Below are 14,944 nucleotides of genomic sequence, written 5' to 3'. Positions count from 1 at the left end.
TTCCATCATCGATACCACATATGACCTCCTTTTGCTGTTGAGCCGCTGTATCGTGATTAAAAAAGGTAAATAATGTTCTTTCTCTAGTTCTCTTCAATGAAATGAAATAATTCCACGAGCCTATTCGAATCGAGCTCGAGCCTTGACGAGCTTATCGCGAACCCTGCAGGCTCAGATCGACCTCGGCTCGAGATGCCATCCAACTCCAGCTTGAGTTGGCAGGCTGGCTCGAGCTCGGCTCATTGACCGCCCTCCCCATCAGGGCTCAGTGCCTCAGGCAGTCCGCAGTCAGGTTCATCTCTCCGACTCCCTCCTCCCTTGGTCTTCACTCCCTGGCGGCGACGAGTGGGGGCGCGCGGTGGCGGCATTCGTCACGTCTTCGCCCAGCCCTTTGCCGGCTACGAGCATCCGCCAGGTATGCCCGCCGCCTCTCTTTCTTTCTTCTGCGCGAGACGGAGCACCCCAAACCCTAACAGAACTATTTGTGTTCGGATCTGTTCCATCTACAGTATAATACCTACTAACTTCGATTTCGTTTGCAAAATTATCGCCCATGTGACCATGTCCCATGCTGGTTCCGCCCTGACTCGTCAGGCTGCTTATCAAGGTTCTTTGCTTTGTTACTTGGCAGAAAGTACCACTGTCCCCAGAGAAGTTGTGTAGAAGATGGGTATCCTTGAGAGGATCAAGGAGATTGAGGCCGAGATGGCTCGGACGCAGAAAAATAAAGCAACAGGTTTTGCTGTCACTTCTTCCACCGTTACAACTATGCAATTCATGCGCATCAGTGTATGCTTACTGTCTTTTATTTTCTTTCCTTCTGAATGGAACTGTTTTGCCACATATCACTGTTACACTTATCTGATCATGTAATCGCCTTTCAGCGTGTTCGTGTCTATCACATCTGATTATATTGCTGTTCTGTGCCATAGATGTCTCGGTTAATGGCAACAAGCTGTATCATTTGGGCATTCACTGTAGACGTATAATTAATGACTACTGGATTGAACAACATTCCTTTTCTTTTATTACATTTCTATTTTAAATCAAATCAACCAAGGGTGTCATTGTGTATTTTGCAATGAAAAAGTATTCAAATACTATCCTGTATATGCACTAATATGTAGGTCACTCATATGACTGACTTAAATTGATGAGTATACCTTGTTTGCTTCATTCCTCCCAGATTCCTGCAGAATTGTATTATAGTTGGCAATCTTTTGTGGAGTTTGTCTTGCATATTGTATCAATTAATATTTTTTTTCTTTGTTCTTATACAGAATATCATCTTGGACAACTGAAGGCAAAGTTAGCAAAGCTGAGGACACAACTATTGGAGCCTCCGAAGGTATCAATGGACTGAGAAGCTACATCAGCATCTTGAATTTTCGTTTATAATATTTTTGCTTTGTAATTTGAGTAACACATTAGATCATCAAGTAAAGCTATTATGTTGATGTTTTTTCATTCCTTCAAGACTTTCTAAGTGGTAATATAGTATAAACACAAAAAGGCTAAGTATTATTTACATGGGATTTCCTTGCATTTGCTTCGTCACACCTGACTTCTCATTTTGGTCATACAGGGTTCCAGTGGAGGAGGAGATGGTTTTGAAGTCACAAAGTTTGGGCATGGTCGTGTTGCACTGATTGGATTTCCCAGGTCTTCCATCTTTTGTCTATGACTTGATTACTGTAGAGTCTTGTTTTTCAATCCTCCTCAGTTTCTTCAATTGGATATGTGACACATGGACTCTGTTGTGGTCAGTTGCAGTACTATGTATTTGACATACATCATCTGTTGCCTTGTACTTTCAAGCCATTTAACTATTGCCTTGTATACAGAATATAGATATGTGTATAATGATGAACTGATCCAATTCGTATTTTATGCCATACTTTCCATTGCTTAATATTACTGTGTGTGTCCTTTTTTCATGCAAGTCTACTAACATAAGCTGAAATTTAATTCTTTTTGGTAATACAAGGCATGAAATGGTCTACTTAGTCAACCTCTGAGATTATAATGTTGATATGTCTTGTGTGTTTTGACTAGTGTGATATATTTTGCAGTGTTGGAAAGTCAACTCTTTTAACTATGTTGACCGGGACACACTCTGAAGCTGCATCATATGAGTTCACAACCCTGACTTGCATTCCTGGAATTATTCACTACAATGATACCAAAATCCAGCTTCTTGATCTTCCTGGTATTATTGAAGGAGCCTCTGAAGGCAAAGGGCGTGGTAGGCAGGTAATTGCTGTTAATTGTTTATTTTTAAATATGCAGAATTCCTCTACCCACAAATCATTTATTGATTTTATTTCATTTTTTCTATATATTGTTTCTATTTTCAGGTTATTGCTGTTGCGAAGTCATCAGATCTTGTACTGATGGTTCTGGATGCCTCAAAGGTTATTGGTTAACTGAATATTCTTTGCTGCATTGCTTTTGCATTCCTGTTACTCTTTCTTTAGAACACCTAAGTTTTTGAAGCATAGTTAAGATTTTATGTTAGGAGAGCAGGGAAGGAGCAGATGTCTAGGTCTTTTGGTAGTGTGTGTCTCTCATCAGCGGATTGAAAATTTCAGTCTCCACAATTTGACATGGTTCCTGACAATAACAGAAAAACCACATGTTGATCACAGAATCCTTTTGGGTATGAAGACCTTAGATAACTCCTTCCACAGTCAAGTTTGTCCACCAACACCAGCATACACCAGCTTGTTGGAGATAAATTTCTATTTTATTAAAGAAACATAAACACTGAGAAAATCTTTAAATGAAGAATAAAAAGAAAGGTTAAAAAAAGGTAAAATGAAGACAGACAGGGAAAGTTCTAAAAGGATAAAAGTTAGAGTGAAATTGGGTGATATGCAATTCACAACAAAAATAGGGGTACTAGGAAAATCAATGATGCTCAGGCAGGTCACCACTGTGGGACCTAGCTAAACAGCGTTATGTTGGTCTTTTTGCACTTTTGTTGATGGGGAGAAGGTGCAGGGAAAACTAAATTGGACACTGTAAAAAGAACAATAAATCAGTGATAGATTGGGGAAATACTAAGATTCTGTGGCATAGGAGGAACTTTCTTTGTTTTAACTTTGCATATTAATCCTTATTTCTACATTGAGTGCAGTCAGCTTTTTTTAGTTGTAGAAAAACATTGCCAAGTTCTTCAGTAGTGACATCTACACGCTGCCTTTCCAAAGTGTTGGTGTATATGTGAGCCCATGTATAGAGGCCCATCTAGAGGCCTATGTATAGGATCTATATATCCCACCCTTCTAGGGTTTGGAGGAATACAAGCCATTATTCTCTCCTACATGGTATCAGGCTAGCTCCATTGCTGCCGCCGCCGCCCCTCCCTTCCCTCTCCTCCTTCCCTCTCCTCTCTTCCCTTCCCGGCAGTAACTCTGCTCTGCTCTGGGCGCCGATTCCTCCTGGCGGAACCCCTCCTCCTCCTCCCGGCCCTGTGCCCACCCTGCCTGCCCCTACCGCCGCCGCCGCTTGCCTGCACCTGGCGCGGCCGTGGCCCCAGGGGTGGCCGATTCCTCCCGTCGCCGCGGGTGCCCAGGGCGCCGCGGGGGGCTCCTCTGCCCCTGCCGCCGCTCTTGCAGCCGCTGTGTGGGGCGCGGACGGCCTGGCCGCCACGGGCGCGGGCCTGGGCGCCACGGGGGGCCCCTTCTCTGCCCCGCTTGCCTGGGCCGCCGCCCCTGCCGCCGCGGCCTGCGCTGCTCGCGCGGGCAAGCCTGTGGCCATCGCCCAGCTACCGAGCGGGGCTGCCGCTGCCGCGGCGGGTGGCGCAGAGCACGCGCCACCACCGCCAGGGCCGCCTCCCCAGGGGCCTCCGCCCCCTGGGCCGCCGCCCGATCCTACAACCGTTGCTGTCATCGCTGCGTAGGCCGTAAGCCCAGTAGGCCGCCGCCCAGCAGGCTGCCGGGTTTGCGGCCGCCGCCTCCCACCGCGCCGCCCACGCCGTGCAGGCCGTCGCCACCCACCGCGCCGCCCACGCCGCACAAGCCGTCGTGCCCGCCGCGCGGGCGCCCGCCGCGCACGCCGCGCAGGCCGTCGCCCCAGGGACCCCGTGCGGGCCGCTGCCTCCCTCGCCGCCGCGTGGCCTGCGTTCGGGATGCCGCACACGGACGCGCCGTTCGCTGCCGCCGTCTTCAGCGGGCAGCCGATCGCCGCCAGCGCTGCTACGGCCGAAGCTGCTCTCGCCGCGGCCCTCCTCGCCGCTAAGACCCACCAGGCTCCGCCCTCTGGGTCTGGATCCCGGACCGACCCCCTCATTGGTGCTCCTCTCACCGGCCAGCCCGGTAGTGGGGGAGGCCGCGGGCGGCGTCGTCGGGGCAGACGTGGTGGTGGTGCTGGCGGCGCTATCTCTGGTGGTACTGGTGGAGGCCGTCGGGGCACTCCGACACCGACTCCGGCTCCTGGCCCTGGAGGTACGCCCTGGCCATCCCGAAGTGCCCCATGGCCAGGGCACATCCCGATGTGTCTGTTTCAGGGTCAGGGACGGGCCCTTGTCCTCAGCCCCAGCCGGCGGCCATGTTCGCCGCTGCTGCTCCCCTGTTCGCGCCATTCTGGACCCCGCCCGCTCCACCCAGCCAGCAGCCGACCTGGCCTGGGGGGTGGGCCCAGGCCGCACTGGCGCAGTCCTTCAGCGCCATGGGGCGGACGCCGCCGGTCAGCACCGAGTGGATCGCCGACTCGGGTGCCTCCTTCCACACCACCCCACATGCCGGTATTTTCTCTTCTGTCCGACCCCCACACCCCTCTTGTCCCTCTTCCATCATGGTTGGTGACGGGTCTTGCCTTACAGTCACCGCCGTGAGTTCTGCTCTTGGCTCCTTTCGTCTTCCCAATGTCCTTGTTGCTCCTCAGATGGTTCATAACCTTCTTTCCATTCGTCAGTTTACAGCTGACAATTCTTGTTCCATCGAGTTTGATTCTTCTGGCCTCACTGTAAAGGATTCGGCCTCCCGGCGTCCGCTACTCCGGTGTGACAGCACGGGGCCCCTTTACACCCGTCGCCTTCCTTCTTCCGCTGCACCACTCTCGCCTTTTTCTTCGCTCTGGCCGTCTTGGTCTGCCGCTTTTGTCGCGATGCCGTCTTCCACCACCTGGCACCGCCGTCTTGGTCACCCTGGCTGCAACGTTCTGGCTTAGCTCAGTCGTAGTACCGATGTTCCTGGTACTAGGGCTCCTGCTGAGCCCCTCTGCCATGCGTGCCAGCTCGGTCGTCATGTTCGGCTCCCTTTTACTTCTTCGCATGCGACGCATGCATTTGATCTTGTTCACTGTGACCTGTGGACCTCTCCTGTTCTTAGCCTTTCTGGCTATAAGTACTATCTGGTGGTGGTCGATGATTTCTCGCACTACTCTTGGACGTTTCCTTTGCGCGCCAAGTCTGAGACCTTCCCCATCCTCCTCCACTTCTTCGCCTGGGTGTCCACTCAGTTCGGTCTCACCGTTAAGGGCGTCCAATGTGACAACGGGCAGGAGTTCGACAACTCCACCACCCGTTCTTTCTTCCTCTCTCGGGGTGTTCAGCTGCGTATGTCTTGTCCGTATACCTCTCCTCAGAACGGCAAGGCTGCGCGGATGATTCGCACGACAAACGACGTCGTGCGCACCCTTCTAATCCAGGCCTCTCTGCCCCCGCGCTTCTGGGCTGAGAGCCTCCACACCGCCACCTACTTACTCAACCGTCTTCCGTCCACTGCTTCTCCTGCTCCCACTCCACACCACGCTCTTTTCGGTACCTCTCCTCGCTACGATCACCTTCGGGTCTTCGGGTGTGCGTGTTACCCTAACACCTCCGCCACTGCTCCTCACAAGCTGGCGCCCCGCTCGACTCGTTGTGTGTTTCTTGGTTACTCCCCTGACCAAAAGGGGTACCGATGCTTTGACCACACTTCTCGCCGTGTCTTGATCTCCCGACACGTCGTCTTTGACGAGTCGAATTTCGCCTACTCCACCTCCACACCTTCTCCTGACCCCGTGTTGGAGTCTCTGTTTCCGACTGACCCGGTAGTTCAACCACCGTTACCTGTCTGTCCTTTCCCTGCAGGTTTTTCCGGCGCACCGGCACCGCTTTCGGTGATCCCTGCTATGCCGAGCGAGGCCCCGGTGCCTGCGGTCATGCCACACGTGGCCCCCGGACCTTAGGTCGTTCCGTGCGCGAACCTGGTGTCTCCTGCTGCGCCACGCGCGGCCCCGGTGCTGTCCCCTGCAACTGTGCGGTATGCTCAGCCGGTGCAGGTGTACCGGCGTCGCTCGGCACCGCCGCGGTACGCTGAGCCGGTGCAGGTGTACCGGCGTCGTTCGGCGCCGACACCGGCGCCGCCTCCTGCTCCGGAGGCTCCTGCTGCGCCTACACCGGAGCCGTCGACGCCGCCTCCTCCGCCGACTCGCTCTCGAGCTGAGCCGGAGGTGTACCACCCGCCAGTCATCCATCGGGATCCTCGGCATATTCATCCCATGGTGACTTGGCGGATGGCGTCTTAGGCCGCAACTCTCTCCGCCACCGAGGGAGAGCCGCGGGTCTCTCCGGTACCCTCCTCTGTCAGCGACGCCTTGGCGGATCCTCACTGGCGTCGCGCGATGGAAGAGGAGTACGCGGCTCTTCTTGCCAACCAGACGTGGGACCTCGTGCCGCGTCCGTCTGGTTGCAAAGTGGTGACTGGCAAGTGGATCTGGATGCATAAGTGTCGGGCTGATGGCACACTGGAGCGCTACAAGGCTCGTTGGGTTCTCCGGGGGTTCACTCAGCTGCCTGTTGTGGACTATGATGAGACCTTCAGCCCAGTGGTGAAGCCTGCTACTGTGCGCCAGTTGCACCGGCTGAGCGTACCGGCCAGCTGGTGCACAGGCCAAGACACTCGTCGCTCCACTTCTGGCTACGCTGTCTTCCTGGGCGGCAACCTGGTCTCCTGGTCGTCCAAGCAGCAGCCGGTTGTCTCCCGCTCTAGTGCTGAGGCGGAGTACCGGGCTGTCACTATCGGCGTGACGGAGGCGTCCTGGCTCCGACAGCTCTTGGCAGAGCTCCACAGCCCGCTCGCCAAGAGCACACTCGTGCACGACAGAGTCGCTCTGTCGCCATCGGCGATGTTCGGGTACTCCATGTCCCGACTACCTCCCAGTTTGCTGACATCTTCACCAAGGGACTATCCTCCTCGACCTTCTCGGAGTTTCGCTCCAGCCTCAACGTAGCCGGTGGCTAGTTGTGGTTGCAGGGGGTATTTGTCTTTTGTACTCTCTTCTTGTCCAGTCTTGAACACCGCTGCGCCGGTAGTTCAGATTGCGGGAGGGGGGTGGTGTTGGCTTTCTTGTTGTCCAGTCTTGAACACCGCTGCGCCGGTAGTTCAGACTGCGGGGGGGTGTTGGTGTATATGTGAGCCCATGTATGGAGGCCCATCTAGAGGCCCATATATAGGATCTATATATCCCACCCTTCTAGGGTTTGGAGAAATACAAGCCATTATTCTCTCCTACACAAAGTAATATTGTTGCTTGAAAGTTCTTATGAAATCTTTTTGGAACCTTTCTAAAGTTATATAGTTGCGTCAAAGTTCATGCGAAATCTTGCTGGAGGTGTTCTTTGTTTTGAATCTGTAGTTAGATCAAGGGTAGACAGTTGCATGCCAAAATGGTGGTGTGTGATTGAGTGATTTTTTATTTGAATCTATAAGGTGATTTAACTGCTTACGAGCTTCCTGGTTTTTTAATATGTGATTGCACAGAATCAAAACCTGACCTGATTTCTATTTGCTTATTAATGTTCTAAATTTCAGAGTGAAGGACATCGCCAAATATTAACCAGAGAACTGGAAGCTGTTGGACTCCGTCTCAACAAAAGGCCTCCTCAGGTATCTGTTACTTGAAAATGGAATAGAAATGGATGTAGAGAAAGGTAGATAATATATGGATACTATGTAGCACTGAAACTCTATTGAATTGGTCGCGTCTATTTGTATCTGCAACGCCATGTAATACATTGGGCACTGAACTCTATGTGCAAATGTCATATCAAATTTGTTGGGTGTCGGATATCCTGGGAAGGAGAGTGTAACTTAAGGTTTGACTTACTGTGGGCAGCTTTAAAAGGACAGAAATCTCTTAGTACTTCTCAGTGAAAATTTCTAACTAACTACATAAGTTGTTTCATTATTGACAAGCAGTCAAGCACTGACCTAATTAGGTAAGTCTACCAACTAATTCTGATGAAATGACTATCTCATCTCAGATGGGACCTAAATATGTAGTTGTGTGGCCAACTATTCCGCGTTGCTTCTGATTTATGAGATGTTTCACATCTGCATTAGTACCTTCTATGTTCCGTCCTGATCGATTAGTTATGTCCTTTTGTACAAATAGATATACTTCAAAAGGAAGAAGACTGGTGGGATTTCTTTCAACACCACAGTGCCTTTGACTCATATTGATGAGAAGCTCTGTTATCAGATTCTGCATGAGTACAAAATTCACAATGCTGAGGTATGTGGACATGCGTTTGCTTGGACGTGTGCATGTGCATGTCTTTGTAATTGTAGTGGACTCAACTATTCTGTTTATTTTAGGTGTTATTCCGTGAAGATGCTACTGTGGATGATCTCATCGACGTCATCGAAGGAAATCGAAAGTACATTAAGTGTGTTTACGTATATAACAAGATTGATGTTGTTGGTATTGATGACGTGGATAAGCTTGCTCGGCAACCAAATTCGCTAGTGATCAGCTGCAATTTGAAGGCATGTTTTATCTGTCACCTGCTGACCTGCATCTCTATCAATTTTTCTTACGATCCTGCTCTGTTGATCTTGTTATCTTATTGTTAAACCCGCATGTTACTGAAACAATTTGTTCTGCACAGCTGAATTTGGACAGGCTACTGGCAAGAATGTGGGAGGAGATGGGTCTAGTGAGGGTGTACACCAAGCCGCAGGGTCAGCAACCTGATTTCACAGATCCAGTTGTTCTTTCTACTGTATGTTCTCTGCCCCCCCCCTATGGTTTTTCACCTGTTGCTGTTCCAAGGAACAGAGGGGAACAGTCTGTCTGACGTCCTTTTTTGTGCCATCAGGATAGAGGTGGTTGCACAGTTGAAGACTTCTGCAATCATATCCACAGAAGCTTGCTCAAGGATGTGAAATATGTGCTTGTATGGGGAACCAGTGCGAGGCACTATCCACAGCATTGTGGGCTCAGCCATGGCATTCAAGACGAGGATGTCGTCCAGATAGTAAAGAAGAAGGTTAGTGATCAGCCTTTGTCTGAGTTGGTCACATCTGGAAACATATGCAGTTGGCACACTTTTTTTTCCTTTTTCTTTTTGGCCTTTGATGATTGTGTATGACGGACATACGACCAATAGCTGTAAGTGCTAAAACCTCTGAACAATTTTCAGGAAAAGGAGGAGGGCGGACGAGGTCGGTTCAAGTCCCACACGAATGCTCCCGATCGGATATCCGATAGGGTGAAGAAAGCTCCTCTGAAGACCTAATCTGTCGCCAAGCACACCGCGATCAGCTTCTCCAAACGAGGACAGCCTTTAGATCATCATCATATAATCTGGATTCTGGAACTAGCTGAGCCGGGTGCTACTTTTTGCAGCCTTGTTTTGTGCCAGAAGGGCCAAATCTGGAGTACCCACTCACACAGTAAAACCCTCAAATATCAGTATATCACTAGTGCAGTGCCACCATGAATGGTGGTGCATTTTGTTCAGATTGTTATGGGCTTGTCGCCTGTGCCACCTGCTGTCCTGAATACTTTCTATGTGTCACGAGTTCTGCAGAGAGTTCTGGCCTTGTGGGAGGTGTGTTTGATTATCATGTCATGTTTTTGTGATTGCTTGTGAGACTAATCATCTGATCCCCATGGCTTCGCATGTCTAGGCATGTGACGCGTCTCAGTTCCGCGTGCCACGCGTCAATCGCTGATTGGCACGACCGTTGCATTCCATGTCACCGCCAAGCGGGTCGGGAGATGCAATTAATTAACAGAAAGGGGTCCAAATCCAAGTCGCACCCGTAAACTAAATGGTATGTAGTACATGTTAAACGGGTCCAAATCCAAATTTCCGACCCGCAAACTTGCTTCGCATTCCACCCCTCGCCCGATCTCCCGCTCTCTCGCCGGCGATGGCGCCGCCGGCGGAAAGGGCCACGGCGGGGAGGAAGTCTCCGGCCACCGTGCTCCTCCTCTACGTAGCCTGCGCCTTCATCCTGCTGCTTCTCCTCGCCTTCTACTCGCCCCGCCTCCAGCCCCCCGCCCATGGCCGCAGCCTCCATCGCCGCCTCAGGCTCCACCACAAGAGCTTCCCATCATCCGGCGCTGCCTCCGTTCGGGGAGAGGGGCAACACCAGCAGCAGCACCATCACGCGGCTTCCTTCGACCCGGCCATTGCCGAGCTGGAGCGCCGGCTGGACGACAAGGAGTGGGAGCGCGAGCACTACCGCCTCCTCCACGGCGACGAAGACGGCGGCGAGCCGGACGACCACATGAAGGAATGGGAGGAATTCCTGAAGGAGGAGGAGGATTTCATCAACGACGACGACCGCTTCAACCTCGCTGACCGCATCAGCGCGCTCTTCCCCAAGATCGACGTCGCTCCGACGGACGGCTTCGTATCCCTCGACGAGCTCACCACCTGGAACCTCGAGCAGGCCAGGGCCGGCCAGCACCGCCGTTCCTCCAGGGAGATGGAGCTCTACGACAAGAGCGGCAGCGGGATTGTCTCCTTCGGGACCTTCAACGCTCTGCGCCAGGAGTCCCATGGTAACATTTATCTGCTATTGTTTGTGCATCGAGACATTGAATACAGCAATTGATGGAGACCATTATTGTCATCAGTGTGGGTTAGCGTCTGAGCAAGTTGATTGGTTGGTTCATGTTCTGTAGGAGAGGGTAATATGCTGGGGTTCCCGTGGTGGAAGGAGGAGCACTTCAATGCTTCAGATGCAAACGGTGATGGTTTCCTTGATAAATCTGAGTTTAATGAGTAAGGATTCATCAACTTGTGCCGTAGACCTGATTTTCCTATATGCTTCTTGATTATTTGCTAACGGTTCACCTTTTCGATTGTCCTCCTCCCCCTTCAGTTTCCTTAATCCAACTGATTCGGATAATCCTAAAATCATCAATTTGCTCAGCAAACAAGAAATAAGGTGCGTACTTCATCAACCTGATGACATTTTCCCATCATAGTCCTACATTAACTTTAGTAGCATACATTTAAAGGGCATGGAGTACTTTGGTATTGGGTTATCTGCAAAAGGGCACATAAACAGCTCAATTTTAAATCAGTCTTTTGCGCTTGGGTCCTGAGGTATCTGTTTGTATCCTCTAGACCCCGTCGGGCTAGTATATTTGTGAAGTTTGTCTTAGCCTATGAGCAAGATAACTGCATTTTCATGCTGTAGCGGGGAGTGGGCTTTAGCTAGCAAAACATTTTTTATATTAGATTTTAGGGTCAGGGTGATAATTCCACAGGTGTGATGGTGAAAAGCAGTAATTCCTTTCTGCTGACAAGAATTCTTGATAGATTCCACCTACTTTAGCACAAATCAAGGTGCAAATATCATGGTCATATGCGTAAGATGGTATGTGTACTTAAGAAGGTATATCACTTCAAAATTAAGGGAAATATTTGGTTAACTAATGGGAGAGTCTATCAATAACATCAACAAAATTTTCTAATCTTGGTTATGTTTCACAAAATCCTGGTAGCATTTGTTCTTTTCCTTGGTTAACTGATGAGAGAGCCCATCAATAGCATCAACAAAATTGTATAATCTTGGTTATGTTTCGCAAAATCCTGGTATTCTGGTAACATTTGTCTTTTTCCATGGTTAACTGATGGAAGAGCCCATCAATAACATCAACAAAATTGTCTAATCTTGGTTATGTTTCATGAAATCCCGGTAGCATTTGTTCTTTTCTTTGAGTTCTCCCCTTGTCTTGTCACATTGGCAATGTTGCACGCCATGTCTAATTCTACCTCGTGTGAACCAAGTTTGTTAGCTTTGCTTGGTTGTCGGATGTTGTAAATTTCTGTTCGCATGTATATGAAATGTGTGGACAGTAATTTCTGCATCTAACATCAGTGCAATTTTTTGTTACTGAAACAAGCAATTTATGACTTGGTAGCCCTATGCTACCTCTTTAGAGGTTGACAACATATTACTTTTTCAAAGTGTAAAAGAAGCTCAGTAATTGTGCCACATCATCATATTACAGTATCCACCAAAGCTATTCACACCATTTATATAGTTGGATTTTGGTAGGTTCGGGTTCAAGTCAGGTTGTTTGAGCTTCTGCTGGATTGGGCCTGGGCTAGACCTTATAGTTTTGGCAACTATGTTTGTTTCACATGTCTTAACAACTGAAGGTTTTATACTTACAACTTTGTAAAGTACACATAAGCATCACTATGTTGAAGTTGAACCCATGGCAATGAACGGACTATGAGGGACATCTTTTCAGACATGTATAAATCATTTGAAGTAAAGGAACTAACTAGCAAGTGGCAGCCCTGAATGGGACCTGTTGCTATGATTAAAGGACAGGTATTCTATGTTTATGGAAACTGGAAAGTTTTTGGTTTTTTTGTCACTATATGAGTTTCTAAAGGTGAATATTGTATTATTGTTTCATAATTTAATTGTTTGCATATGCTGTTAGAGGCTTAGAGCACAGTTACAGTTTCCTCGAGATTGTGTTTGAAATTCCTTACTCATTATGCCATATCCAGGCAGAGGGACAAAGATGGTGATGGAAAGCTAAACTTTGATGAATACTTTAATGGGCTACATGACCATATACATGGTTATGATGATGAGAGTGCAGATATTTCCCATATTGGGAACATGACAGTTGCAAAGGATCGGTTCTCCAAACTTGATAAAGATAATGATGGGTATGCAAGTGAACCTCTAACTAAAGTTCTTTTATGATGTTTCTCACAGAATTTCGTATATAATTCTTTTACTGTTATTCATTTGAGATAATCCTTTTTATGTAGGTTTATTTCAGAGCATGAACTAGAACCTGTTCTTGATAAGCTCTATCTTTCTGAACGTTATTATGCTAGACAGCAAGCCATTCATGCTATTTCAGAGGTTTGATTCGTATTTCTTCCCCATTGATTCTTTTTGTTGTTCTTTGAGTTGATCTGTTTTCCTTGTTCTATGCGTATTTGAGTGTGTGATCATGGTTATGTGCATAACCACATGGCAATATTTGTTAGGTTTTTACTTGGTAAGTTTCTTTGTGTTGGAGGAAAAAAAACTTTGTAATTTTCTGGGAGTTGCTAAATTAAGTATGAATATGAGCTGCCTGGTGATATACGAGTTCAGAAATTTTTTCAATCATGTCTGCAGGTACAACAAAAATTTTCATGTCGGTTTGCTGCTAACTAATTTTACATTCCACGAAAAACAGTGGATGGCCTTATAATACTGCCAAAAACCTAATATGGGCTACAGCTTTATCCCGAGCCATTATTGCCAAAAACCTAATATAGAGTGCAAATAATGTTATTAATATAAATTTGTTTAGTTTGCATAGTCAAACAGGATGACACTAAATAGACATTGTCTATTCATTATGCACATAGTTGCAAAATCATTTCTTTCTGGTTCCATTCTAAGGTCAGTAATTCTATTTTATGCATAGAGGAAGTACAGATGTCTGGAAATTGTATATGGTTTCTGTCAGTGCAATGTGGATTTGATCCAATCTTTTTGGTAGTATAGCTAAAGAACTACGATCCGTACGTCTTCATCAAATTTCAGTGAAGTAGAACCATAGAAGGAAGATTTGTAAACCCTACAAAATTCGAGAGAAGGTGCCCCAAACTAATGGATCACTGAATGCAGTACACTAGATTGTGCTTATACTTGATTAGAGATCTGATGGTCATGAAGCAGTAGAGTACAGTCCAGTGGTAACTGTTTCTTTTTTCCCCTTATGTTTGTGCTATTTGGTAATTGCTACTGTTTTATTCTCTTTGAGCGCTTAAAATATGGTCAAACAAGAGGGCAATTATCTTGCGCCATTAACTTCCTCTTATGGTCATTCATCATATGATGGGCCTTTTTTCCTTTGGAGAAATGACTTGCATTGATCAAAAAATGCAGGCAGACAAGGATCATGACGGAAGACTAACTTTGGGCGAGATGATTGAGAACCCGTATGCATTTTACGGCAGTGTGTACCTTAGCGATGACGAAGACTATTTCCATGACGAATTCCGCTGAGGCATCTGCAGGTGATCACTTGAACATTTCTCTTGCTGGCCGTGGATTCTAGCCTGAAAATTGCTCTCTGACAGATTATTGCCCGACTTTGCTGCACAGCTCTGAATTCTGATGTACACCATGACTAAAGTTGATCATCCTGAGCAGACTGTCGGTGCCCTTACCACGCAAGCAACACGTAACAGATCAGCATGAAAACAGATCAGCAGCTGAGAGAATGGAGAGCTCAGAGTTACTGCTATATATAGTTTAACACACCTAGCATTAGTCATCACTTGGTTCTTTCTTTCAAGTTGTTTGTCTTAAATGAAAAGGACGACATCATCCTATTGGCAGTACCATCCCAGGGAAGAGGGTTTTATATGTATACCATTATAAAAGATGGCCCCGACGTCCATACCACTAAAAAGTTTGGTGATACCTGTATATCATTGCGTTTTTTGGTTTTGACGTGTGTACCATTTTAGACGGAAGGAGTGCTAATGGAGGGTAACGGAGCTGCGAAAAGACCATTATACCCTTAGATGCCAAAAATTGCTTAAACTATCACCTCTCAATGACGAGCGGGCCCCACTTGTCATCTTCTTCTTCCTTATGGTTCTTTTCCTCTCCCTGACTCGCGCGCAGCGGAGGACCTGGGCGGTGCTGCGCTCGGCGTGCTGCGGGACCACGGCCCG

General features: G+C 48.1%; 1 protein-coding gene across 1 annotated transcript; it reads left to right on the top strand.

Annotated features, from left to right (window-relative positions):
* The first annotated feature begins 228 nt into the window (after positions 1-228).
* Positions 229-14,714, top strand: LOC120707168 (developmentally-regulated G-protein 2-like). The gene is made up of 19 exons (XM_039991988.1): positions 229-415; positions 632-736; positions 1,281-1,348; positions 1,586-1,662; positions 2,073-2,253; positions 2,358-2,414; positions 7,800-7,874; positions 8,383-8,502; positions 8,586-8,756; positions 8,879-8,992; positions 9,089-9,259; positions 9,413-9,481; positions 10,425-10,785; positions 10,909-11,008; positions 11,109-11,174; positions 12,761-12,925; positions 13,031-13,127; positions 14,148-14,278; positions 14,367-14,714. The coding sequence occupies exons 2-18, from the start codon at positions 667-669 to the stop codon at positions 14,265-14,267; spliced, it is 2,082 nt and encodes a 693-aa protein (XP_039847922.1). The 5' UTR covers positions 229-415; positions 632-666; the 3' UTR covers positions 14,268-14,278; positions 14,367-14,714.
* Positions 14,715-14,944: the final 230 nt, after the last annotated feature.

Source organism: Panicum virgatum, chromosome 5K, assembly GCF_016808335.1.
Source record: "Panicum virgatum strain AP13 chromosome 5K, P.virgatum_v5, whole genome shotgun sequence".
NCBI lineage: Eukaryota > Viridiplantae > Streptophyta > Magnoliopsida > Poales > Poaceae > Panicum > Panicum virgatum.
Note: the sequence above shows the minus strand (reverse complement) of the source record. Positions and strands in the feature narration are given on the sequence as shown.